The 27,666-nt window shown below is 44.5% G+C and overlaps 3 protein-coding genes across 27 annotated transcripts in view; all 3 read right to left on the bottom strand.

Moving 5' to 3' along the window:
- The window catches only part of LOC115547485 (zinc finger protein 883), a 110,878-nt gene that overhangs the window by 34,521 nt on the left and 48,691 nt on the right, over positions 1-27,666 (bottom strand). The window lies entirely within an intron of this gene.
- LOC115547494 (zinc finger protein 2 homolog) lies at positions 531-26,628 on the bottom strand. 5 transcript variants are annotated; one of them, XM_030361788.1, is made up of 8 exons: positions 26,580-26,628; positions 19,923-20,146; positions 13,295-13,361; positions 8,802-9,085; positions 8,474-8,540; positions 2,450-2,673; positions 2,204-2,267; positions 531-1,757 (listed from the first exon to the last, which is right to left on the bottom strand). In XM_030361788.1, the coding sequence occupies exons 1-8, from the start codon at positions 26,590-26,592 to the stop codon at positions 655-657; spliced, it is 2,046 nt and encodes a 681-aa protein (XP_030217648.1). In that variant the 5' UTR covers positions 26,593-26,628; the 3' UTR covers positions 531-654. The 5 variants fall into 5 exon arrangements, with proteins under 5 accessions (XP_030217648.1, XP_030217645.1, XP_030217646.1 ...); XM_030361785.1 differs by lacking the exon at positions 26,580-26,628 and adding an exon at positions 20,774-21,239; XM_030361786.1 differs by lacking the exon at positions 26,580-26,628 and adding an exon at positions 20,774-21,238 and having other exon boundaries at positions 8,474-8,537.
- Positions 22,240-26,516, bottom strand: LOC115547521 (zinc finger protein 239). The gene is made up of 2 exons (XM_030361827.1): positions 25,196-26,516; positions 22,240-24,513 (listed from the first exon to the last, which is right to left on the bottom strand). The coding sequence occupies exons 1-2, from the start codon at positions 25,266-25,268 to the stop codon at positions 23,654-23,656; spliced, it is 933 nt and encodes a 310-aa protein (XP_030217687.1). The 5' UTR covers positions 25,269-26,516; the 3' UTR covers positions 22,240-23,653.

Raw genomic sequence — 27,666 nt, 5'->3', positions numbered from 1 at the left:
AATGGATCATGTAATTGATACCTACTTGAACGCAGCTCCCGTCGATTGAATGTTAAAAGTCTAATTATGTGATAAGAATGATAAATGATGAATATGCCTGGTAACCCTGACACGTGTATCTTGCCATGATCCTGCTCTACATTTAAATGAAATATTTGGTGGTCCGAAGTGTCCAAAAAATAGGTGACTCTTTATCACACAGACATCAATTATGTACAACAATAAAAACAGAAGGCCTTTGAAAAGTTGGAAAGCGTCTTTAATAAAGCAAACAAAAAACCTACAGCAGTCGTTTCAACGAATACAGGATAGAGTTGTCAATCAGAGCGTCCCGTTGCCCTGTGTCAAGCACCCCATTGACTCTTTGTTTGGGTCGCTGAGGCTGATGTAGCACCTTCAGGGCTTCTCCCCGGCGTGCGTCCTCATGTGGACCTTCAGGTAGAAGCTCTTACTAAAGCACTACCCATGATCCTGCTCTACATTTAAATCAAATATTAGGTTGTCGGTAGTGTCCAAAAAATAGATTATTCTTCATCAGACAGGCATCATTTATTTACTACAATAAAAACAGATGATGCTTGAAGAGTTGGAAGCGTCTTTTAAAGCAAAAAAATAAACGACAGCAGTCATTTCAACAAATACAGGACAGGGGTGTCAATCAAAGCACCCCATTGGCTCTTTATTTGCGTCGCTGAAGCTGGCCTTCTCCATGGAGTGAGTCCTCATGTGTTTCTTCAGAGTGGAGCTCTGACTGAAACACTTCACACATTGGTTACACCTGTAGGGCTTCTCACCGGAGTGAGTCCTCATGTGCTCCTTCAGAGTGGAGCTGTGACTGAAACACTTCACACATTGGTTACACCTGTAGGGCTTCTCACCGGAGTGAGTCCTCATGTGTTTCTTCAGAGTGGAGCTCTGACTGAAACACTTCACACATTGGTTACACCTGTAGGGCTTCTCACCGGAGTGAGTCCTCATGTGCTCCTTCAGAGTGGAGCTGTGACTGAAACACTTCACACATTGGTTACACCTGTAGGGCTTTTTCCCGGAGTGAGTCCTCATGTGGATCTTCAGGTCGGAGATCTGACTGAAGCGCTTCACGCATTGGTCACAACTGTAGGGCTTCTCCCCGGTGTGAGTCGTCATGTGGCTCTTCAGGTGAGAGCTCTTATAGAAGCGCTTCACGCATTGATCACAACTGTAGGGCTTCTCCCCGGAGTGAATCCTCATGTGGGCCTTCAGAGTGGAGCTGTGACTGAAACACTTCACACATTGGTTACACCTGTAGGGCTTCTCCCCGGAGTGAATCCTCATGTGAGCCTTCAGGAGAGAGCCCGTACTGAAGCGCTTCACGCATTGATCACACCCGTACGGCTTCTCGCCGGTGTGGGTACGCCTGTGGATGACCATATTGGTTTCGTCGGGTAAACCCTCTCCAGACAACACAGCGTGCCGGTCCTTGCCGCTGCCCCGATGCCCAGTCAGCTCCTCACGGTGGACCAGCTGCTCGCCGCACTCCAGGCTCTTTCCCACGCTGTGTTCCGCGGCCAGCGAGCTCAGAGCCTCCGGTTTGAACACGGTGAAGAGGTTGTCATGGACATCCACCGCCAGTGGGCCCTCCCCTTTTCCGTGGACGCTCAGGATCCGCAGCTCCCCGTTGTGACCTGACATGTGGGAGAAGCCAGGAGCGTCCACATGCAGACTAACTGAGGTGGCGCCGTCTTGTGTGCTGCAGTCTCCAAACTCATCGCAGTCTTCTGCGGAGAGGGGAAAAAAGACAGAAAGCAAGTGTTAATTATTTGCACAAAGGGATACAATATGTATCCATTTTAAAGATGTGGGAGGTCATGAAGACAAAACCCAGGCCATCTGTTGTTTTCTATCCCCTGTTTTACCAATACTGTAGTTATATTGGGAATCAGAGCTGATCTGAGCATTCCTGACACCTGTCTGCCATGAAGAAGATGTAAATCATTCTGATATAAAACGGTATAAGTAGTCCTTGTGTTTTAGCAGGGCTCTGGTCATGATGCACTTTCCAAATAGAACCAGGCATTTAAGCGCAAGCATAATTAGTAGAATTAACCACACGGAGATAACCATGGCAACCGGTAAAATATTTTTATTTTTACGATCATTCTGCGCTCGCATCAGCCGTGTTGATAAACATATAAACCCCCTGTGTGCAATGTGTATTACTAACCTACAGCGGGCATGCCTCCACCAATATCCTCTCCTTCCTTGACTAAAACGGTGTCTGGGTTCTGCTGCTTTCCACACAAAGAAGGAAACACACACAAGACATAAACTTTCATTGGCACAGAATAGTTGTCAATCCCCGCTAACGACACATTCAATCATAAAGGTGTGTGCTTTCTATGGGTGTGTGTTGGAGTTGTAGCAGAGGAAGCCTCTCTTTTGGATGGTGAATGAGAAGATGATTTCAAACCTGCCCAGTCAGCTCCTCACGGTGGACCAGCTGCTCGCCGCGCTCCAGGCTCAGTGTGTCATTGCTGTCCAGCGCCAGTGGGCCCTCCCCTTTTCCGTGGACGCTCAGGATCCTCAGCTCCTCGCTATGACTGGACAGGTGGGAGGAGCCAGGGGCGTCCACATGCAGACTATCTGAGGTGGCGCCGCGCTGTGTGCTGCGGTCTCCAAAGTCATCGCATTCTCCTGAAGAGAGGGAAAAAAGTATTTTTTTCAATACATTATTTGCACAAAAGGAGTAAATGTGCATTCGAATACGTGAAAGGAACTGTTTAAATGTATCTGTGTAACATTGACACAGAGGCTTTAAATGTGTACTGCAGACACAGATTCAGAGTTTTGCTCCTCCTACCCACTCCTCCCTAGACTCAAAGCTCAAGCTGGTGACCAGGTTGAGGACACTGATCAACTGCTCTTGACTGTTTCCGTCTTTGAAGTGCAACTACCAAGTTTGACTCGTGTTTCATGATCTGGTCATGATGCTTTTCAAAAGAGCATCAGGCTTTTTAGCGCAGATCGAATCTAGCAGTCAGCCTAGAATCGATGGGTGCTGTAAATGAGTAGAGTTTCCCACCGCCCTGTGCTTGAATCTTGATGACGATGATGAGGAACACATTAGGCCTACATCCAAGACCATTCAAGGGGGAAGAAATGGGATTATCGGCAGTATTCACTGTTCATTTTGAATCATGATTGTAATTATGAAACATTTTAAGTTTTTCCAATTACTACAAATGTAACAATAGTGCCCCCTGGCCTTAACACTTGGGGGCCGTCTTGTTTTCCACCTATCAAAGCCGGAAAACAACTCACCATTTCCCAGTGGTTTAGTCTGTGGTTTGCAGATGTTGGCTCGAGCCAGGGCAAAACGACTTGCCGCACACGATGCATTTGATCTCGTTTGAAGCCGCAAAAAAAACAGCTCACTCCTCATCACCTTCATTCTCATCCTCAGCGATTGGTTTTCTTTCAGGCTCTGAGTTATTTGTAAGCGAAATGTAGCCGAGCCTTCCAAGAAAAGTTGGCTAATTTCAGATACAGCAGCTTTCGCAAGTACGTCCATTATGGACGAAAGCTGTACTTCCAAAGTTGGACCGCACGTTAACATGTTCATTAAAATATTATACTCCGTTGTGGATAGAAACCAACAGGCTCCGTGAAATGCCGCAAGAAAGCAGGGAGATGTTCCTAATTCCAACTCGGAAGGCTGGTGTCCGAGGCATCTGGATCAAACCATTATATCCCCTATTGTGTGGCAAGGCATCCCCCAACAAGGACCTGGCCAATGAGAACGCTCTGCTGCGGGCCTTGAAACTGGACACATCTTGTGTCTCCACTCTCGTTCCCCAGTTACTTAGCATACACTTATCTCCCCGCCCTGTATTCCCAGTATAGGCCTATTACAATGAAAAACATATCAACATTAGTGTCAAAATAAGTTACATCTCAAATCATGACAGTGTAAAGAGGTCAAATCTAGTATCCCATGTGAGGTCTTTGATTAAAATCCACTCATCACCTTGTTCCTTAACCTGATTTACCACGTTTAAAAAATAAAACATACATTGAAATAATTAGATTCAAATTTAGATTAAACAATATCACAATATGTTCATTTACAATTGGGGCATTTAGCAGATGCTTTAATCCAAAGCGAATTACATCGGTTAATACACACATTGACACACCGACGGCAGAGTCATAGATACTGTGGTATACATTCATACAGCTGGCAGTGTCTGACTCAAACTGGAGTATTGAGTAGTTAACTTTAACTTCTAAGTTAGCACAAGTACCATGAGACAGGGAGACCGCAGGAGGGACCTTTCTTCCTTTGGGACGTCTCAAAGCCCGCCTCGTGTCCCCCTCTCATGGTGAAGTGAGCCAGACGTCCCTCTCAGGTGCAACTTAGAAGTACATTCAGTCAACGAGGTAACCGGGGATCACCTTTTGAAAGGCAAATGGTGTGAACGAGAGACATGTGTAAATATCCCTCAGGAATGGAGGTTTAGGCTTTTGATAAGAGTTCCTTCAAGGAGCCCACAATGTTTAAAAATTAAAACCTAAGAACAACAGTTGAGCGGCGCTCCATGCACAACCTAATCTAAAATTGTATATTGTATGTAGCCAATTGAAAGGGATTTCTATACATTCTCCTTGGACCTAGAGATACCTCCCGTCCTCTCTAATCGAAAGCTTTCGTTGCATTTGCATTGCAACTGTAGCCGCGAAGTCTGATACTGAGGCCAGTGGACTGACTTTATTGTTGTGTAGATTCCTTTAACTCACCCAGTGTACTTAAATTGAACTTGGTCTCTCCTATGGGCAATCCTAAAATCTCCACGAGGGTCAATCTCCCTCCCTTGTTTCCTTTGTATTAACCCACGATGGGAAATTGCCTATAAGTATCATGTACACCCAGTGTCTCATTGAGAGTATGCTTTGTAACTTGGCTGCCTGTATCTTCCCATGATCATGCTCTACATTTAAAACAAATATTTGGATGTCCTCAGTGTCCAAAAAATAAGTGATTCATCACACAGACGTACATTATTTAAGACAGTAAAAACAGAAGGTGATTGAAAAGTTGAAAAAAGTCTTTTATAAAGCAAGGCAAGGCAACTTTATTTATAAAGCACTTTTCATACACAAGGCAGAGTGAAATAATAGATAAGTAAAAGAAAACATATGCAAAGAAATGGGTAAAATAGAAAGTTAAAAAGCCATTTTAGTATTAAAATAGAAAATAAAGGCAAAGTTAAAAAAGCTAAGCAAGCAAAAAACCAACAGCAGTCATTTCAACGAATACAGGATAGAGGTGTCAATCAAAGCGTCCCGTTGCCCTGTGTAAAAGCACCCCATTGTCTCTTTGAGTGGATCGCTGAAGCTGGCGTTGCACCTCCAGGCTTCTCCCCGGAGTGAGTAATCATGTGGCTCTTTAGATTAGATCTCTGTCCGAAGCACTTCATGCATTGATCACACCTGTATGGCTTCACCCCGGAGTGAGTCCTCATGTGGACCTTCAGGTGGGAGCTATAACTGAAGCATTTCAAACATTGGTAACACCTGTAGGGCTTGTCCCCCAAGTGAGGCCACATGTGGACCTTCAGGTGAGAAGGTCACTAATATCTATATTAAAGCATCCATAAAGTAACACGCCTTGGGACCTTTAAAGGTCCCATGACATGCTATTTTATGTATTCTTTAATATAGGTATTAGTGGGCAACTCACACAGCCGTACGGATTCCGTGCGGTTTTGCACTTTTACCGCGCCATTCTAGGGCCGGATTGTGGCCTTCTTGGCATTCCATACGTTAGGTGCTGCAGTCTCCCAAGTCCTCGCAGTCTTCTGAAGAGAGAGGAGAAAAAAGTGATTGTTTCAATACATTATTTGCAGAAAAGGAGAAATAGTGCATTTTTACACGTGAAAGAAACTTTTAAAATGTTTGTGTGTGCATTGACACAGAGGGTTCAACATGTGTACTGCAGACACAGATTCAGTATTTTTACGAGTGAGCACTGGCCAAGGTAGCAGCACACAATTAACATAGGACAGACAAAGGTAATCAAGAGACATAAAACAAAGTCAGAAATCAAAAACAGGGGCAGACAATTTGAATTGTTTGGTTGAGATATGACTTAAACTCAGTAAGTGAAATGAAAGCGGTAAGTTTGAGTGATTTGTGAATTTCATTCCCAGCAACTGGTGCACTATAAGTAAAGCAGTCTTTCCAAATTCTGACTTTATCAATGGATCATGTAATTGATACCTACTTGAACTCAGCTCCCGTCTATTGAATGTTAAAAGTCTAATTATGTGATAAGAATGATAAATGATGAATATGCCTGGTAACCCTGACGCGTGTATCTTGCCATGATCCTGCTCTACATTTAAATGAAATATTTGGTGGTCCGAAGTGTCCAAAAAATAGGTGACTCTTCATCACACAGACGTCAATTATGTACAACAATAAAAACAGAAGGCCTTTGAAAAGTTGGAAAGCGTCTTTAATAAAGCAAACAAAAAACCTACTTCAGTCGTTTCAACGAATAAAGGATAGAGTTGTCAATCAGAGCGTCCCGTTGCCCTGTGTCAAGCACCCCATTGACTCTTTGTTTGGGTCGCTGAGGCTGATGTAGCACCTTCAGGGCTTCTCCCCGGCGTGCGTCCTCATGTGGACCTTCAGGGCGGGGCTCTGACTGAAGCGCTTCCCATGATCCTGCTCTACATTTAAATCAAATATTAGGTTGTCGGTAGTGTCCAAAAAATAGATTATTCTTCATCAGACAGGCATAATTTATTTACCACAATAAAAACAGAAGATGTTTGAAGAGTTGGAAGCGTCTTTTAAAGCAAAAAAATAAACGACAGCAGTCATTTCAACAAATACAGGATAGGGGTGTCAATCAAAGCACCCCATTGGCTCTTTGTTTGCGTCGCTGAAGCTGGCCTTCTCCTTGGAGTGAGTCCTCATGTGGCTCTTCAGAGAGGAGCACCGACTGAAACACTTCACACATTGGTCACACCTGTAGGGCTTCTCCTCAGAGTGAGTCCTCATGTGGACCTTCAGGGTGTAGCTCTTACTGAAGCACTTCACACATTGGTCACACCTGTAGGGCTTCTCCTCAGAGTGAGTCCTCATGTGGACCTTCAGATTGTAGCTCCGACTGAAGCACTTCACGCAGTGGTCACACCTGTAAGGCTTCTCCCCCGAGTGACTCCTCATGTGGATAATCAGGGCGGAGCTGTGACTAAAGCGCCCCCCGCATTGGTCACACCTGTAGGGCTTCTCACCGGAGTGAGTCCTCATGTGGCTCGTTAGGCCTCCTTTCAGTGGGAAGCGCTTCATGCATTGGTCGCAACCATACGGCTTCTCGCCGGTGTGAGTCCTCATGTGTAACTTCAGGCTGAAGCTCTTACTGAAGCACTTCACGCATTGGTCACACCTGTAGGGCTTTTCCCCGGAGTGAATTCTCATGTGGCTCTTCAGGGTGGAGTTCTGCCTGAAGCGCTTCACGCATTGGTCACAACTGTAGGGCTTCTCCCCGGTGTGAGTCGTCATGTGGGCCTTCAGGGTGCCTTTGTTTTGGAAGCGCTTCTTGCATTGGTTGCACTCGTATGGCTTCTCGCCGGTGTGGGTACGCATGTGATTGGTCATATTGGTATTGTCGGGTAAACCCTCTCCAGACAACACAGCGTGCCGGTCCTTGCCGCTGCCCCGATGCCCAGTCAGCTCCTCACGGTGGACCAGCTGCTCGCCGCGCTCCAGGCTCTTTCCCACGCTGTGTTCCGCGGACAGCGAGCTCAGAGCCTCCGGTTTGAACGTCGTGAAGAGGTTGTCATGGACATCCACCGCCAGTGGGCCCTCCCCTTTTCCGTGGACGCTCAGGATCCGCAGCTCCCCGTTGTGACCTGACATGTGGGAGAAGCCAGGAGCGTCCACATGCAGACTAACTGAGGTGGCGCCGTGTTGTGTGCTGCAGTCTCCAAAGTCATCGCAGTCTTCTGCAGAGAGGGGAAAAAAGACAGAAAGTAATTGTGTTAATTATTTGCACAAAGGGATACAGTATGTATCCATTTGAGACGTAGCACCGCTACGTCTCCCCCTTTTAAAGATGTGGGGAGGGCATGAAGACAAAACCCAGGCGATCTGTTGTTTTCTATACCCTGTTTTACCAATACTGTAGTTATATTGGGAATCAGAGCTGATCTGAGCATTCCTGACACCTGTCTGCCATGAAGAAGATGTAAATCATTCATATATAAACGGTATAAGTAGTCCTTGTGTTTTGGCGGGGCTCTGGTCATGATGCACTTTCAAAATAGAACCAGGCATTTAAGTGCAAGCATAATTAGTAGAATTAACCACACGGAGATAACCATGGCAACCGGTAAAACAAATTTTATTTTTACGATCATTCTGCGCTCGCATCAGCCGTGTTGATAAACAAATAAACCCCCTGTGTGCAATGTGTATTACTAACCTACAGCGGGCATGCCTCCACCAATATCCTCTTCTTCCTTGATTAAAACGGTGTCTGGGTTCTGCTGCTTTCCACACAGAAGGAAAAAAATTGATTATTCTTCATCAGACAGGCATCATTTATTTACTACAATAAAAAGGAAGAAACACACACAAAAAAAAAGAAGGAAACACACACAAGACATAAACTTTCATTGGCACAAAATAGTTGTCAATCCCCGCTAACGACACATTGAATCATAAAGGTGGGTGCTTTCTATGGGTGTGTGTTGGAGTTGTAGCAGAGGAAGCCTCTCTTTTGGATGGTGAACGAGAAGATGATTTCAAACCTGCACAGTCAGCTCCTCACGGTGGACCAGCTGCTCGCCGCGCACCAGGCTCTTTACTACGCTGTGGTCTGCAGACAGAGAGTTCTTGGCGTCCCGTTTGGACGCGGTGAAGAGGGCGTCATGGCCGCGCAGCGCCAGTGGGCCCTCCCCTTTTCCGTGGACGCTTAGGATTCTCAGCTCCTCGCTGTGACTGGACATGTGGGAGGAGCCAGGGGCGTCCACATGCAGACAATCTGAGGTGGCGCCGCGCTGTGTGCTGTGGTCTCCAAAGTCATCGCAATCTTCTGCAGAAAAAGATAAAAAGTAATTGTTTCGATACATTATTTGCACAGAAGGAGCCAATGTGCATTTGTATGAATGAAACTATTTAAATTTATCTGAATGGAACATTGACACAGTGGGCCCTATCTTCCATCCGGCGCAATTGACTGAATCACTGGCGCATGTGTCGTTGCTAGTTTGCAACTGGCGCAAAGCGTTCTTTTCCCTCCTGCGCCACGCGTCGGTAAATTAGGGAATGATCTTGCGCCCCAAGGGGTAGTTCGGCGAAAGGAGGAGGCGTGTTCTGACGCAAACGTTCCCTGGTGCTATTTTGCAGTTTCAGAGACCACTTGCGCCACAAACCAGGAAATACCTGGTTTAAAGTCAGTGTTCAGATGCTATTTTAGGGCGCATGCATAATTTTGCTTGTGCACCTCGCGCATACGCTTTGCTTCTCTAACCTACCTAGCCACACATTCTTTGGAAATTATTTAGGAAAAAACAGCTGATACAGTGCTAATAAGTTGTACTTTTAAATCAATTCATCTGCAAACACCGTACAGCAAACACATAGTTTCTTGACAGACATCGTGTACATGCCCATAACTTTTAGGATTGATGAGTATTTGATCGTGAGAAAACATTGTTTTACTGTGAGTGAGAGTTAAAATGAATGTATGAATTTGGGCGCGCGCGTGTGTGTGTGTAAAATAAATAATGAATGTGGGCGCGCGTTTTTGCATCCATCTCGTTAAACTGTGATGGAAAATCGACATGTTACGTTTTTCTTTATGAACCTAGGGCAGGGGTGGCCAACCAGTCAGAGACTAAGAGCCACATTTTTTACTGTGTTACTGCAAAGAGCCACATCATACACACGGGTACACATGAACATTAGGGATGGGCATTTTTTACCTGCCATTTTTGGAGCGTAGCCTACTTGACGAAATTGTTGACTCATGGGAAGGAGCTCTGTCACGTTAAAATTGTACCGGGGGCGAAAATTGTACCGGCCTACGTCATCAGTTGTTGACAATTTGACATCTAATTTGATTGGGTTGTCCGTTGCCGGGCAGGTTTCAAAAAACATTCGGCTCATGTTTCCAAAGACGAAATAACATAATACAGATAACGGATCGCTAGATAACACTTGTTTTTACTCTATATTTGTATTGTATTGAATTGTTTAATCGAATTTAGTTAGTAAACTGAGTGTTTAAAGCAGGTTTCAAAAACCATTCGCGCTTATGTTGCCGAACACCAAATAACATAATACAGATAACGGATCGCTAGATAACACTTGTTTTTACTTTATATTTGTATTGTATTGAATTGTTTAATCGAATTTAGCTAGTAAACTGAGTGTTTAAAGCAGGTTTCAAAAACCTGTCTTGTCACGCTCAATGAAGGAGTGCAATGAACGAGCATGAAAGTTTGCGAATGTTCAAGAACCTTCCTACGTCATTCGACGCGATCGCCCGTTGCCAGGCAACAAACGATCGCGTTGTCTGTTGCCAGGCAGGTTTGGAATTTGTCAACAACTGATGACGTAGGCCGGTACAATTTTCGCCCCCGGTACAATTTTAACGTGACAGCTCCTCCAAGCTGAGCAGGCCATTTTATGTTGCATCAACACCAAACGTTTGTGAACGTTATTTTGCGTCATAAATTAAAACGTTTGCGAACATGCACACACAAAAAAAAATAAAAATAATTAAATTTAAAAAGATAAATAAATATTTAACACAAAATTTGATGTGAACTGAAGAGCCGCACGAAACGAGGCAAAGAGCCGCAAGCGGCTCGTGAGCCGCAGGTTGGCCACCCCTGACCTAGGGTTTGCAAACTATTCTGTGTATGATCTTGCCACCCTGTTATTCTGCAGGGTCGTCTAAAATGTAAATCTTAGTGTTTCGTGTGATGTAATCTGGTTTCACATTCCGTTCTTGGAATCTTGCTATTCTGCAGGGTCTTCTAAAATGTAATTCTTAGTGTTTCTACATTTAGAATGTGGTTTCACATTCCGTTTCCGGGTTGTCTGTAGTTTGGTTTGGGCCCGTTTTCCTTGACCCCCTGGGGAGCGCAGAGAAGCAAAAGGTGATGAGGAACAGCCTCGACCACCTTCTTAACCTCTGAAGAAACTTCAATCAATAGATTAACATCTGGTTAACAAAGGCTTTCGGTTTATTGGGGGCCAACTGCCCTCAAGTGTATTAAAGCTCCTGACTTTAGCTACTCAGTGGACTTCTCTGAGCGTACCTTAAGTGTATGAAGTAAGACGCAGGGAGAACTCCCATCTGAGGCCTCAGATTATTGTAGTGTATGCCTGTTATGTGGTTTGTTGATGCATGTTGTGATTCATCTTTGTTCGTACTTTTATTACAAATATATATGACCACCAATTGTCTGAAAAGTATTGTGTGCTTTTTGCATCTAAATATCATGTCTTAGACGCAAACTCTGATAGAGAAATTGCCACGACAAAACACACGCAAACTAAACACGTAAAGCATAATACAGTCCATGCCAGGGCCATGCATATTAACGGAGGGACAGATATTAGGAACAAGTCGATAACGATAAGGCATACAAAAAACGATGTTTATAATGTATTGCGTATATCAATAAATAGAACAACAGTGACCTATGGTACATCATGTTATACCATATTATTTGGCCATAAACTGAGACATTCGAAGTTTGAAATTCACGTGCATCCGTCTCATCGGAGACTGCAGACGTGCTGTCAAAATATCAACTTGTCAGATTCAAATGCGCTCATGGCTCTTAAAGGGGATGGAAGCTGGCGCTCTCATTGGATTATTGCACATTACGCCCAAACCACACCTACGGGTCATTAGGCTACTTGAGACCAACCCTTTCCAGATTTGCGCCAGGCGCAAGAGTCATTTTTTGCACCGTCAAACTAGCGACATCGCCATAGAACCGCCCACAAAGTTACTTGCCCTTGGCGTTTAAATGTGTACTGCACAGAGATTCAGAGCTTTGGAGAGGGATGTCTCCTCCTACCAACTCCTCCCTAGAGCTCCCTCAAAGCTCAAGCGGGTGACCAGGATGAGGACACAGAACGAACACCAGCGTAAAATCACATGTGCTCAACATGCGAGACAAGCACACAAGCAAGTTGATCAGCTAACATTTCTAAATTTTGAATTATTGATGTTTGAGATTATTATTTTTTTATTTAACCAGGGAGAAATCAAATTGAGATAGACATCTCTTTTACAAGTGAGCACTGGCCAAGGTAGCAGCATACAATTAACATGGGACAGACAAAGGTAATCAATAGAGACATACGTAGAACAAAGTCAGAAATCAATAACAGTAGCTGACGATTTGAATTGTTTGGTTGAGATAAGACATAAACTCAGTATGTGAAATGAAAGCAGTTAGTTTGAGTGACCTCTGAATTTCATTCCCAGCAACTGGTGCATTATAAGTAAAAGCAGTATTTCCAAATTCTGTATTTATCGATGCAACATGTAATTGAATATACCTACTTGAACGCAGATTGTACTCCTGTCTATTGAATGTTAAAATACTAATTACGTGATAAGAATGATAAACAAGCTCATGTGGCATCTGTCTTGAAACCCTTCCCCCAAGGAGCCATTCATTCATGTATCAATTCTAGAGGTACAAGCAACATAGACGCTCAAGGCCACAAAAACAAGTGTAATTCCCGCACAGTCACAAGAGTTCAGCACCATGCTTAGCCAATCAGAGCACATAACTGAGTCCACGCCTGCCCAGTATTAAAGTCACAACACAAATCCCAGGGGGCCAGAACGCTCCAGGCAGGGCATCCACGGATGCCCAGCTAAGCGTATCTCCACGCGTGCATTATACAATTCCTCTCCTTTTGCTTCATTGAGACTAGACCAAACCTTTACCAAATAAAGTGAGTTACAAGCGATCCTGACTCTGAAAGCTTTTTCAAAAAAACATGGCTGCATCCAATGTTGTGTTGGTTATAATAATAATCGCAGTTAAAATTATTTCCCCAAATCGTTCAGCCCTACACCTGTCTGTCATGAAGAAAATGTAAATCGTTCTACTATAAACTGTACGGGTAGTCCTTGTGTTTTAGCAGGGCTCTGGTCATGATGCGCTTTCAAAAGAGGACCAGGCTTTATAGCTCAGGTAGAATCTAGTACATTCTCAGTTGATCCAGGTCGTTTTCTTGCATGGATGCAATGTGTATTACTAACCTACAGCGGGCATGTCTCCTCCAATATCCTCTTCCTCCTTGATTAAAATGGTGTCTGGGGTCTGCAGCTTTCCACACAAAGAAGGAAACACACACAAGACATATTCTCTCATTAGCACAGAATAGTTGTCAATCCCCGCTAACGACACATTCAATCATAAAGGTGTGTGCTTTCTATGGGTGTGTGTTGGAGTTGTAGCAGAGGAAGCCTCTCTTTTGGATGGTGAATGAGAAGATGATTTCCAACCTGCCCAGTCAGCTCCTCACGGTGGACCAGCTGCTCGCCGCGCTCCAGGCTCAGTGTGTCATTGCTGTCCAGCGCCAGTGGGCCCTCCCCTTTTCCGTGGACGCTCAGGATCCTCAGCTCCTCGCTATGACTGGACAGGTGGGAGGAGCCAGGGGCGTCCACATGCAGACCATCTGAGGGGGCGCCGCGCTGTGTGCTGCGGTCTCCAAAGTCATCGCATTCTCCTGAAGAGAGGGAAAAAAGTATTTTTTCAATACATTATTTGCACAAAAGGAGTAAATGTGCATTTGAATACGTGAAAGGAACTGTTTAAATGTATCTGTGTAACATTGACACACAGGGTTTAAATGTGTACTGCAGACACAGATTCAGAGTTTTGCTCCTCCTACCCACTCCTCCCTAGACTCAAAGCTCAAGCTGGTGACCAGGTTGAGGACACTGATCAACTGCTCTTGACTGTTTCCGTCTTTGAAGTGCAACTACCAAGTTTGACTCGTGTTTCATGATCTGGTCATGATGCTATTCAAAAGAGCATCAGGCTTTTTAGCGCAGATCGAATCTAGCAGTCAGCCTAGAATCGATGGGTGCTGTAAATGAGTAGAGTTTCCCACCGCCCTGTGCTTGAATCTTGATGACGATGAGGGCAAGAAATTCAAAGGGCAAGAAATGGGATTATCGGCAGTATTCACTGTTCATTTTGAATCATGATTGTAATTATGATACATTTTAAGTTTTTCCAATTACTACAAATGTAACAATAGTACCCCCTGGCCTTAACACTTGGGGGCCGTCTTGTTTTCCACCTATCAAAGCCGGAAAACAACTCACCATTTCCCAGTGGTTTAGTCTGTGGTTTGCAGATGTTGGCTCGAGCCAGGGCAAAACGACTTGCCGCACACGATGCATTTGATCTCGTTTGAAGCCGCAAAGAAAACAGCTCACTCCTCATCACCTTCATTCTCATCCTCAGCGATTGGTTTTCTTTCAGGCTCCGAGTTATTTGTAAGCGAAATGTAGCCGAGCCTTCCAAGAAAAGTTGGCTAATTTCAGATACAGCAGCTTTCGCAAGTACGTCCATTATGGACGAAAGCTGTACTTCCAAAGTTGGACCGCACGGTAACATGTTCATTAAAATATTATACTCCGTTGTGGATAGAAACCAACAGGCGTACCTCCGTGAAATGCCGCAAGAAAGCAGGGAGATGTTCCTAATTCCAACTCGGAAGGCTGGTGTCCGAGGCATCTGGATCAAACCATTATATCCCCTATTGTGTGGCAAGGCATCCCCCAACAAGGATCTGGCCAATGAGAACGCTCTGCTGCGGGCCTTGAAACTGGACACATCTTGTGTCTCCACTCTCGTTCCCCAGTTACTTAGCATACACTTATCTCCCCGCCCTGTATTCCCAGTATAGGCCTATTACAATGAAAAACATATCAACATTAGTGTCAAAATAAGTTACATCTCAAATCATGACAGTGTAAAGAGGTCAAATCTAGTATCCCATGTGAGGTCTTTGATTAAAATCCACTCATCACCTTGTTCCTTAACCTGATTTACCACGTTTAAAAAATAAAACATACATTGAAATAATTAGATTCAAATTTAGATTAAACAATATCACAATATGTTCATTTACAATTGGGGCATTTAGCAGATGCTTTAATCCAAAGCGAATTACATCGGTTAATACACACATTGACACACCGACGGCAGAGTCATAGATACTGTGGTATACATTCATACAGCTGGCAGTGTCTGACTCTAACTGGAGTATTGAGTAGTTAACTTTAACTTCTAAGTTAGCACAAGTACCATGAGACAGGGAGACCGCAGGAGGGACCTTTCTTCCTTTGGGACGTCTCAAAGCCCGCCTCGTGTCCCCCTCTCATGTTGAAGTGAGCCAGACGTCCCTCTCAGGTGCAACTTAGAAGTACATTCAGTCAACGAGGTAACCGGGGATCACCTTTTGAAAGGCAAATGGTGTGAACGAGAGACATGTGTAAATATCCCTCAGGAATGGAGGTTTAGGCTTTTGATAAGAGTTCCTTCAAGGAGCCCACAATGTTAAAAATTAAAACGTAAGAACAACAGTTGAGCGGCGCTGCATGCACAACCTAATCTAAAATTTTATATTGTATGTAGCCAATTGAAAGGGATTTCTATACATTCTCCTTGGACCTAGAGATACCTCCCTCCCGACTTTATTGTTGTGTAGATTCCTTTAACTGTCTTGCAGCCAAGTCCACTTCACCCAGTGTACTCAAATTGAACGGTCTCTCCTATGGGCAATCCTAAAATCTCCACGAGGGTCAATCTCCCTCCCTTGTTTCCTTTGTATTAACCCACGATGGGAAATTGCCTGTAAGTATCATGTACACCCAGTGTCTCATTGAGAGTATGCTTTGTAACTTGGCTGCCTGTATCTTCCCATGATCATGCTCTACATTTAAAACAAATATTTGGATGTCCTCAGTGTCCAAAAAATAAGTGATTCATCACACAGACGTACATTATTTAAGACAGTAAAAACAGAAGGTGATTGAAAAGTTGAAAAAAGTCTTTTATAAAGCAAGGCAAGGCAAGGCAACTTTATTTATAAAGCACTTTTCATACACAAGGCAGAGTGAAATAATAGATAAGTAAAAGAAAACATATGCAAAGAAATGGGTAAAATAGAAAGTTAAAAAGGCATTTTAGTATTAAAATAGAAAATAAAGGCAAAGTTAAAAAAGCTAAGCAAGCAAAAAACCAACAGCAGTCATTTCAACGAATACAGGATAGAGGTGTCAATCAAAGCGTCCCGTTGCCCTGTGTAAAAGCACCCCATTGTCTCTTTGAGTGGATCGCTGAAGCTGGCGTTGCACCTCCAGGCTTCTCCCCGGAGTGAGTAATCATGTAGCTCTTTAGATTAGATCTCTGTCCGAAGCACTTCGTGCATTGATCACACCTGTATGCCTTCACCCCGGAGTCAGTCCTCATGTGGACCTTCAGGTGGGAGCTATAACTGAAGCATTTCAAACATTGGTAACACCTGTAGGGCTTGTCCCCCAAGTGAGGCCACATGTGGACCTTCAGGTGAGAAGGTCACTAATATCTATATTAAAGCATCCATAAAGTAACACGCCATGGGACCTTTAAAGGTCCCATGACATGCTATTTTATGTATTCTTTAATATAGGTATTAGTGGGCAACTCACACAGCCGTACGGATTCCGTACGGTTTCCGTGCGGTTTTGCACTTTTACCGCGCCATTCTAGGGCCGGATTGTGGCCTTCTTGGCATTCCATACGTTAGGTGCTACAGTCTCCCAAGTCCTCGCAGTCTTCTGAAGAGAGAGGAGAAAAAATGACAGAGTGATTGTTTCAATACATTATTTGCAGAAAAGGAGACATAGTGCATTTTTACACGTGAAAGAAACTTTTAAAATGTTTGTGTGTGCATTGACACAGAGGGTTCAACATGTGTACTGCAGACACAGATTCAGTATTTTTACGAGTGAGCACTGGCCAAGGTAGCAGCACACAATTAACATAGGACAAAGGTAATCAATAGAGACATAAAACAAAGTCAGAAATCAAAAACAGGGGCAGACAATTTGAATTGTTTGGTTGAGATATGACTTAAACTCAGTAAGTGAAATGAAAGCGGTAAGTTTGAGTGATTTGTGAATTTCATTCCCAGCAACTGGTGCACTATAAGTAAAGCAGTCTTTCCAAATTCTGACTTTATCAATGGATCATGTAATTGATACCTACTTGAACGCAGCTCCCGTCTATTGAATGTTAAAAGTCTAATTATGTGATAAGAATGATAAATGATGAATATGCCTGGTAACCCTGACGCGTGTATCTTGCCATGATCCTGCTCTACATTTAAATGAAATATTTGGTGGTCCGAAGTGTCCAAAAAATAGGTGACTCTTTATCACACAGACATCAATTATGTACAACAATAAAAACAGAAGGCCTTTGAAAAGTTGGAAAGCGTCTTTAATAAAGCAAACAAAAAACCTACAGCAGTCGTTTCAACGAATACAGGATAGAGTTGTCAATCAGAGCGTCCCGTTGCCCTGTGTCAAGCACCCCATTGACTCTTTGTTTGGGTCGCTGAGGCTGATGTAGCACCTTCAGGGCTTCTCCCCGGCGTGCGTCCTCATGTGGACCTTCAGGTAAAAGCTCTTACTAAAGCACTACCCATGATCCTGCTCTACATTTAAATCAAATATTAGGTTGTCGGTAGTGTCCAAAAAATAGATTATTCTTCATCAGACAGGCATCATTTATTTACTACAATAAAAACAGATGATGCTTGAAGAGTTGGAAGCGTCTTTTAAAGCAAAAAAATAAACGACAGCAGTCATTTCAACAAATACAGGACAGGGGTGTCAATCAAAGCACCCCATTGGCTCTTTATTTGCGTCGCTGAAGCTGGCCTTCTCCATGGAGTGAGTCCTCATGTGTTTCTTCAGAGTGGAGCTCTGACTGAAACACTTCACACATTGGTTACACCTGTAGGGCTTCTCACCGGAGTGAGTCCTCATGTGCAACTTCAGAGTGGAGCTGTGACTGAAACACTTCACACATTGGTTACACCTGTAGGGCTTCTCACCGGAGTGAGTCCTCATGTGTTTCTTCAGAGTGGAGCTCTGACTGAAACACTTCACACATTGGTTACACCTGTAGGGCTTCTCACCGGAGTGAGTCCTCATGTGCTCCTTCAGAGTGGAGCTGTGACTGAAACACTTCACACATTGGTTACACCTGTAGGGCTTCTCACCGGAGTGAGTCCTCATGTGCTCCTTCAGAGCGGAGCTGTGACTGAAACACTTCACACATTGGTTACACCTGTAGGGCTTCTCACCGGAGTGAGTCGTCATGTGGCTCTTCAGGTGAGAGCTCTTTTTGAAGCGCTTCACGCATTGATCACACCTGTAGGGCTTTTCCCCGGAGTGAGTTTTCATGTGGATCTTCAGGTCGGAGGTCTGACTGAAGCGCTTCACGCATTGGTCACAACTGTAGGGCTTCTCCCCGGTGTGAGTCGTCATGTGGCTCTTCAGGTGAGAGCTCTTATAGAAGCGCTTCACGCATTGATCACAACTGTAGGGCTTCTCCCCGGAGTGAATCCTCATGTGGGCCTTCAGAGTGGAGCTGTGACTGAAACACTTCACACATTGGTTACACCTGTAGGGCTTCTCCCCGGAGTGAATCCTCATGTGAGCCTTCAGGAGAGAGCCCGTACTGAAGCGCTTCACGCATTGATCACACCCGTACGGCTTCTCGCCGGTGTGGGTACGCCTGTGGATGACCATATTGGTTTCGTCGGGTAAACCCTCTCCAGACAACACAGCGTGCCGGTCCTTGCCGCTGCCCCGATGCCCAGTCAGCTCCTCACGGTGGACCAGCTGCTCGCCGCACTCCAGGCTCTTTCCCACGCTGTGTTCCGCGGCCAGCGAGCTCAGAGCCTCCGGTTTGAACACGGTGAAGAGGTTGTCATGGACATCCACCGCCAGTGGGCCCTCCCCTTTTCCGTGGACGCTCAGGATCCGCAGCTCCCCGTTGTGACCTGACATGTGGGAGAAGCCAGGAGCGTCCACATGCAGACTAACTGAGGTGGCGCCGTGTTGTGTGCTGCAGTCTCCAAACTCATCGCAGTCTTCTGCGGAGAGGGGAAAAAAGACAGAAAGCAAGTGTTAATTATTTGCACAAAGGGATACAATATGTATCCATTTGAGACGTAGCACCGCTACGTCTCCCCATTTTAAAGATGTGGGAGGTCATGAAGACAAAACCCAGGCCATCTGTTGTTTTCTATCCCCTGTTTTACCAATACTGTAGTTATATTGGGAATCAGAGCTGATCTGAGCATTCCTGACACCTGTCTGCCATGAAGAAGATGTAAATCATTCTAATATAAAATGGTATAAGTAGTCCTTGTGTTTTAGCAGGGCTCTGGTCATGATGCACTTTCCAAATAGAACCAGGCATTTAAGCGCAAGCATAATTAGTAGAATTAACCACACGGAGATAACCATGGCAACCGGTAAAACATTTTTATTTTTACGATCATTCTGCGCTCGCATCAGCCGTGTTGATAAACATATAAACCCCCTGTGTGCAATGTGTATTACTAACCTACAGCGGGCATGCCTCCACCAATATCCTCTCCTTCCTTGACTAAAACGGTGTCTGGGTTCTGCTGCTTTCCACACAAAGAAGGAAACACACACAAGACATAAACTTTCATTGGCACAGAATAGTTGTCAATCCCCGCTAACGACACATTCAATCATAAAGGTGTGTGCTTTCTATGGGTGTGTGGTGGAGTTGTAGCAGAGGAAGCCTCTCTTTTGGATGGTGAATGAGAAGATGATTTCAAACCTGCACAGTCAGCTCCTCACGGTGGACCAGCTGCTCGCCACGCTCCAGGCTCAGTGTGTCATTGCTGTCCAGCGCCAGTGGGCCCTCCCCTTTTCCGTGGACGCTCAGGATCCTCAGCTCCTCGCTATGACTGGACAGGTGGGAGGAGCCAGGGGCGTCCACATGCAGACTATCTGAGGTGGCGCCGCGCTGTGTGCTGCGGTCTCCAAAGTCATCGCATTCTCCTGAAGAGAGGGAAAAAAGTATTTTTTTCAATACATTATTTGCACAAAAGGAGTAAATGTGCATTCGAATACGTGAAAGGAACTGTTTAAATGTATCTGTGTAACATTGACACAGAGGCTTTAAATGTGTACTGCAGACACAGATTCAGAGTTTTGCTCCTCCTACCCACTCCTCCCTAGACTCAAAGCTCAAGCTGGTGACCAGGTTGAGGACACTGATCAACTGCTCTTGACTGTTTCCGTCTTTGAAGTGCAACTACCAAGTTTGACTCGTGTTTCATGATCTGGTCATGATGCTTTTCAAAAGAGCATCAGGCTTTTTAGCGCAGATCGAATCTAGCAGTCAGCCTAGAATCGATGGGTGCTGTAAATGAGTAGAGTTTCCCACCGCCCTGTGCTTGAATCTTGATGACGATGATGAGGAACACATTAGGCCTACATCCAAGACCATTCAAGGGGGAAGAAATGGGATTATCGGCAGTATTCACTGTTCATTTTGAATCATGATTGTAATTATGAAACATTTTAAGTTTTTCCAATTACTACAAATGTAACAATAGTGCCCCCTGGCCTTAACACTTGGGGGCCGTCTTGTTTTCCACCTATCAAAGCCGGAAAACAACTCACCATTTCCCAGTGGTTTAGTCTGTGGTGTGCAGATGTTGTCTCGAGCCAGGGCAAAACGACTTGCCGCACACGATGCATTTGATCTCGTTTGAAGCCGCAAAAAAAACAGCTCACTCCTCATCACCTTCATTCTCATCCTCAGCGATTGGTTTTCTTTCAGGCTCTGAGTTATTTGTAAGCGAAATATAGCCGAGCCTTCCAAGAAAAGTTGGCTAATTTCAGATACAGCAGCTTTCGCAAGTACGTCCATTATGGACGAAAGCTGTACTTCCAAAGTTGGACCGCACGGTAACATGTTCATTAAAATATTATACTCCGTTGTGGATAGAAACCAACAGGCGTACCTCCGTGAAATGCCGCAAGAAAGCAGGGAGATGTTCCTAATTCCAACTCGGAAGTGTCTGGTGCCTGGTGTCCGAGGCATCTGGATCAAACCATTATATCCCCTATTGTGTGGCAAGGCATCCCCCAACAAGGACCTGGCCAATGAGAACGCTCTGCTGCGGGCCTTGAAACTGGACACATCTTGTGTCTCCCACTCTCGTTCCCCAGTTACTTAGCATACACTTATCTCCCCGCCCTGTATTCCCAGTATAGGCCTCTTACAATGAAAAACATATCAACATTAGTGTCAAAATAAGTTACATCTCAAATCATGACAGTGTAAAGAGGTCAAATCTATCCCATGTGAGGTCTTTGATTAAAATCCACTGATCACCTTGTTCCTTAACCTGATTTACCACGTTTAAACAATAAAACATGCATTGAAATAATTAGATTCAAATTTAGATTCAACAACATCATAATATGTTCATTTACAATTGGGGCATTTAGCAGATGCTTTAATCCAAAGCGACTTACATCGGTTAATACACACATTGACACACCGACGGCAGTCATAGATACTGTGGTATACATTCATACAGCTGGCAGTGTCTGACTATAACTGGAGTATTGAGTAGTTAACTTTAACTTCTAAGTTAGCACAAGTACCATGATACAGGGAGACCCGAGGAGGGACCTTTCTTCCTTTGGGACGTCACAAAGCCCGCCTCGTGTCCCCCTCTCATGGTGAAGTGAGCCAGACGTCCCTCTCAGGTGCAACTTAGAAGTACATTCAGTCAACGAGGTAACCGGGGATCACCTTTTGAAAGGCAAATGGTGTGAACGAGAGACATGTGTAAATATCCCTCAGGAATGGAGGTTTAGGCTTTTGATAAGAGTTCCTTCAAGGAGCCCACAATGTTTAAAAATTAAAACGTAAGAACAACAGTTGAGCGGCGCTGCATGCACAACCTAATCTAAAATTGTATATTGTATGTAGCCAATTGAAAGGGATTTCTATACATTCTCCTTGGACCTAGAGATACCTCCCGTCCTCTCTAATCGAAAGCTTTCATTGCATTTGCATTGCAACTGTAGCCGCGAAGTCTGATACTGAGGCCAGTGGACTGACTTTATTGTTGTGTAGATTCCTTTAACTGTCTTGCAGCCAAGTCCACTTCACCCAGTGTACTTAAATTGAACTTGGTCTCTCCTATGGGCAATCCTAAAATCTCCACGAGGGTCAATCTCCCTGCCTGGTTTCCTGTGTATTAACCCACGATGGGACATTGCCTATAAGTATCATGTACACCCAGTGTCTCATTGAAAGTATGCTTTGTAACTTGGCTGCCTGTATCTTCCCATGATCATGCTCTACATTTAAAACAAATATTTGGATGTCCTCAGTGTCCAAAAAATAAGTGATTCATCACACAGACGTACATTATTTAAGACAGTAAAAACAGAAGGTGATTGAAAAGTTGAAAAACGTCTCTTATAAAGCAAGGCAAGGCAAGGCAACTTTATTTATAAAGCACTTTTTATACACAAGGCAGAATAAAATAAGAGATAAGTAAAAGAAAACATATGCAAAGAAATGGGTAAAATGGAAAGTTAAAAAGGCATTTTAGTATTAAAATAGAAAATAAAGGCAAAGTTAAAAAAAGCTAAGCAAGCAAAAAACCAACAGCAGTCATTTCAACAAATACAGGATAGAGGTGTCAATCAAAGCGTCCCGTTGCCCTGTGTAAAAGCACCCCATTGCTGCTTGGTTTGGTTCGCTGAAGCTCGCGATGCACCTCCAGGGCTTCTCCCCGGAGTGAGTAATCATGTGGCTCTTTAGATTAGATCTCTGTCCGAAGCACTTCGTGCATTGATCACACCTGTATGGCTTCACCCCGGAGTGAGTCCTCATTTGGACCTTCAGGTGGGAGCTATAACTGAAGCAATTCAAACATTGGTAACACCTGTAGGGCTTCTCCCCCAAGTGAGGCCACATGTGGACCTTCAGGTGAGAGCTCGGTCCGAAGCACTTGATGCATTGGTTACAACTGTAGGGCTTCTCCCTGGAGTGAGTCCTCATGTGGACCTTCAGGGCGGAGCTTTCACTGAAGCAGTTCAGGCAATAGTCACAACTGTAAGGCTTCTCCCCGGAGTGAGTCTCCATGTGGCTCTTCAGGTTAGAGCTCGTACTGAAGCTCTTACATTGGCCACACCTGTAGGGCTTCTCCGTGGAGTGACTCCTCCTGTGGATCTTCAGGTTTGAAGCTCTAACTGAAACAAATTCCCATGACCCTGCTCTACATTTAAATCAAATATTAGATTGTCCGAGGTCTCCAAATTTTTTTGGATTCTTCAGACAGGCATCATTTATTTACAACAATAAAAACAGAAGGTGTTTGATGAGTTGGAAGCGTCTTTAAAAAAGCAATAAAAAACCTACAGCAGTCAATTCAACATATACAGGATAGAGGTGTCAATCAAAGCGTCCCGTTGCCCTGTGTCAAAGCACCCCATTGTCTCTTTGAGTGGATCGCTGAAGCTGGCGTTGCACCTTCAGGGCTTCTCCCTGGAGCGAGTCCTCATGTGGACCTTCACTTTGGAGCTCTTATTGAAGCACTTCATGCATTGATCACGCCTGTAGGGCTTCTCCCCAGAGTGAGTCCTCATGTGCTTCTTCAGGTTATATTTCCTATGGAAGCGCGTCACGCATTGATAACACCTGTAGGGCTTCTCCCCAGAGTGAGTCCTCATGTGGCTCTTCAGAGTGGAGCTCTGACTGAAACACTTCACACATTGGTTACACCTGTAGGGCTTCTCCCCGGAGTGAGTCCTCATGTGGCTCTTCAGAGTGGAGCTCTGACTGAAACACTTCACACATTGGTCACACCTATAAGGCTTCTCCCCGGAGTGAGTCCTCATGTGTCTCTTCAGGATGTAGCTCTGACTGAAGCACTTCACGCATTGGTCACACCTGTAGGGCTTCTCCCCGGAGTGAGTCCTCATGTGGACCTTCAGGTGAGAGCTCTTACAGAAGCACTTCATGCATTGATCACACCTGTAGGGCTTCTCCCCAGAGTGAGTTCTCATGTGGGTCTTCAGGCTGCCTTTGTGTTGGAAGAACTTCTTGCATTGGTCGCACCCGTACGGCTTCTCGCCGGTGTGGGTACGCATGTGGATGACCATATTGGTTTTGTCGGGAAAACACTCGCCAGGCAACCCACCGGGCCAGTCCTTGCTGAAGAGTGCATCATGGCCATCCAGCGCCAGTGGGCCCTCCCCTTTTCCATAGACGCTCAGGATCCTCAGGTCCTCGCTGTGACTGGACATGTGGGAGGAGCCAGGGGCGTCCACATGCAGACCATCTGAGGTGGCGCCGCGCTGTGTGCTGCGGTCTCCAAAGTCATCGCAGTCTTCTGCAGAGAGGGGAAAAAAAGATAAAAAGTATTTGTTTCGATAGATTATATGCACAAAAGGAGCCAATGTGCATTTGTACACGTGAACGAAACTATTTAAATGTATCTGAACGGAACATTGACATAGAGGGTTTAAATGTGTACTGCACAGTGATTCAGAGTTTGAGAGGGATGTCTCCTCCTACCAACTCCTCCCTAGAGCTCCCTCAAAGCTCAAGCGGGTGACCAGGTTGAGGGCCTTGAACGAACACCAGCGCAAAATCATATGTGCACAACATGACATGCGAGACAAGCACGCAAGCAAGCTGATCAGCTAACATTTATACGTTTTGAATTATTGATGTTTGAGATTATTATATTACCTTTATTTTACCAGGGAGAAATCACATTGAGATAGACATCTCTTTTACAAGTGAGCACTGGCCAAGGTAGCAACACAAAATTAACATAGGACAGACAAAGGTAATCAATAGAGACAAAAAAAAACAGTCCGAAATAAAAATCAGTAGCTGACCAAATTGAATTGTTTGGTTGAGATAAGACTTAAACTCAGTAAGTGAAATGAAAACAGTATGTTTGAGTGATCTCTGAATTTCATTCCCAGCAACTGGTGCATTATAAGTAAAAGCAGTCATTCCAAATTTTGTCTTTATCAATGGAACATGTCATTGAATATACCTACTTGCACGCAGATTGTACTCCCGTCTGTTGAATGTTAAAAGACTAAAAGAAGGATAAACAAGCTCATGTGGCATCTGTCTTGAAACCCTTCTGGGCTCTTGACTGTGTCCATCTTCGAAATGCAACTCCCAAGTTTGACTTGTGTTTCACCAGGGCTCTGGTCCTGTTTTGCAAAAGAGCATCAGGCTTTTTTAAAACAGGTCGAATTTAACAGTTAGCCTAGAATCTATGCTGCCTAAGATCTATGGGTGGTGTAAAATGAAGGGAATCTCCAACCGCCTGGTGCTTTAGGCCTGATGACGATGATGAAGAATACATTACATCCTAGACCATTCAAAGGGCAGGAAATGGGCACATCTTCCAATTATATTAGGCATTTGTTGTGAGGTAGGCTGCTTCTCCAATACAAATCATTATCAATTGTTCATTTTGAATCATGATTATTATTACAACTTCTTCCAATTACTACAAAGGTAACAACTAATAGTGCCCCCTGAACACTTGGACCTTCCTGTTTCCACCTATCACAACCGGGACTTAACTAAGGCTGATGGAATAATCGAATTCAAACCAAAATCAGGGTGTAATGGAACGAGATATGCAAATCGCGAAGACTGCGATTTAAATAATTTCTTTAAAGTTATTTTTTTCATTTTATAATTTTTTTACCTTTACTGTACTGACTGGAGAACGTTTAGATTCGTATTTATTTTCATTGTACAATTCAATCGTTAAATCAAGATGTAATTAAATTCATCTCAACACAAAGGGTTGAAGGAAAGAGCGTGTTATATGTGACATAATTCACACATTCAACAGGCCACATATGTCCTTGGCGACTAGAGGCTCCTTACTCATGTATCAATTCTAGAGGTACAAGCGGCCTAGACTCTCAATGCCACAAAAGCAAGTGTAATTCCCGCACATAGTCACACGAGTACAGCACCATGCTTAGCCAATCAGAGCACATAACTGAGTCCACGCATGCCCAGTATTAAAGTCACAACACATAGCCCAGGGGGCCAGAACGCTCCAGGCATGGCATCCACGGATGCCCAGCTAAGCGTATCTCCACGCGTGCATTATACAATTCCTCTCCTTTTGCTTTATAGAGACTAGATCAAACCTTTACCAAATAAAGTGAGTTACAAGCGATCCGGACTCGGCAAGCTTCCACCAAAATCGTTCAGCCCTACACCTGTCTGCCATGAAGAAAATGTAAATCGTTCTACTATAAACTGTACGAGTAGTCCTTGTGTTTTAGCAGGGCTCTGGTCATGATGCGCTTTCAAAAGAGGACCAGGCTTTATAGCTCCGGTAGAATCGAGTACATTCTCAGTTGATCCAGGTCGTTTTCTTGCATGAATGCAATGTGTATTACTAACCTAGAGCAGGCATGCCTCCACCAATATCCTCTTCCTCCTTGATTAAAACGGTGTCTGGGGTCTGCTGCTTTCCACGTAAAAAAGGAAAAACACACAGGACATTCTTTCATTAGCACAGAATAGTTGTCAATCTCCGCTAACGACACATTGAATCATAAAGGTGTGTGCTTTCTAAGGGTGTGTGGTGGAGTTGTTGGAGAGGAAGTCTCTCTTTTGGGAGGGAAATGAGAAGATGATTTCCAACCTGCCCAGTCAGCTCCTCACGGTGGACCAGCTCCTCGCCGCGCTCCAGGCTCTTGACCACGCTGTGGTCTGCAGACAGCGAGTTCAGCGCCTCCAGTTCAGACACGGTGACGAGTGTGCCATTGCCGTCCAGCGGCAGTGGGCCCTCCCCTTTTCCGTGGACGCTCAGGATCCTCAGCTCCTCGCTGTGACTGGACAAGTGGGAGGAGCCAGGGGCGTCCACATGCAGACCATCTGAGGTGGCGCCGCGCTGTGTGCTGCGGTTTCCAAAGTCATCGTATTCTCCTAAAGAGAGGGAAAAATTTATTTTTTTCAATACATTATTTGCACAAAAGGAGCCAATGTACATTTGTACACGTGAAAGAAACTATTGAAATGTATCTGTATGTAACATTGACACAGAGGGTTTAAATGTGTACTGCAGACACAGATTCAGAGTTTTGGAGAGGGATGTCTCCTCCTACCCACTCCTCCCTAGACTCAAAGCTCAAGCGGGTGACCAGGTTGAGGACACTAATCAACTGCACTTGACTGTTTCCATCTTTGAGGTGCAACTACCAAGTTTGAATCGTGTTTAATCAGTGCTTTGGTCATGATGCTTTTCAAAAGAGCATCAGGCTTTTTAGCACAGACAGAATCTAGCAGTCAGCCTAGAATCTATGGGTGCTGTAAAAGTTTTAGGCTTAATGACGATGATGAGGAATACATTACATCCAAGACCATTCAAAGGGCAGGAAATGGGATCATTGTCATTATTCATTTGGAATCATGATTATGATTATTATAACTTTTACGTTTTTCCAATTGCAACACATTTAACAGCTAATAGTGCCCCCTGAATACT

This window comes from Gadus morhua, chromosome 7 (genome assembly GCF_902167405.1).
Source record: "Gadus morhua chromosome 7, gadMor3.0, whole genome shotgun sequence".
In the NCBI taxonomy this organism is placed as follows: Eukaryota; Metazoa; Chordata; class Actinopteri; order Gadiformes; family Gadidae; genus Gadus; species Gadus morhua.
This window is presented reverse-complemented; position numbering and strand designations above follow the sequence as displayed.

Bases quoted from the DNA above. Each gene is read 5' to 3' on its own strand.
- LOC115547521 (XM_030361827.1), bottom strand. From the start codon at position 25,268: ATGCCACATGAGCTTGTTTATCCTTCTTTTAGTCTTTTAACATTCAAC. The intron at 24,514-25,195 runs GTAGGTATATTC...CCCTCTCTGCAG, and splicing joins GGAGTACAATCTGCGTGCAA to AAGACTGCGATGACTTTGGA.
- LOC115547494 (XM_030361785.1), bottom strand. From the start codon at position 21,197: ATGCCTCGGACACCAGGCACCAGACACTTCCGAGTTGGAATTAGGAAC. The intron at 13,362-19,922 runs GTTTGAAATCAT...TTGTGTGGAAAG, and splicing joins GTGAGGAGCTGACTGTGCAG to CTGCAGACCCCAGACACCAT. The intron at 2,674-8,473 runs GTTAGTAATACA...CCCTCTCTTCAG, and splicing joins TGGAGGCATGCCCGCTGTAG to GAGAATGCGATGACTTTGGA.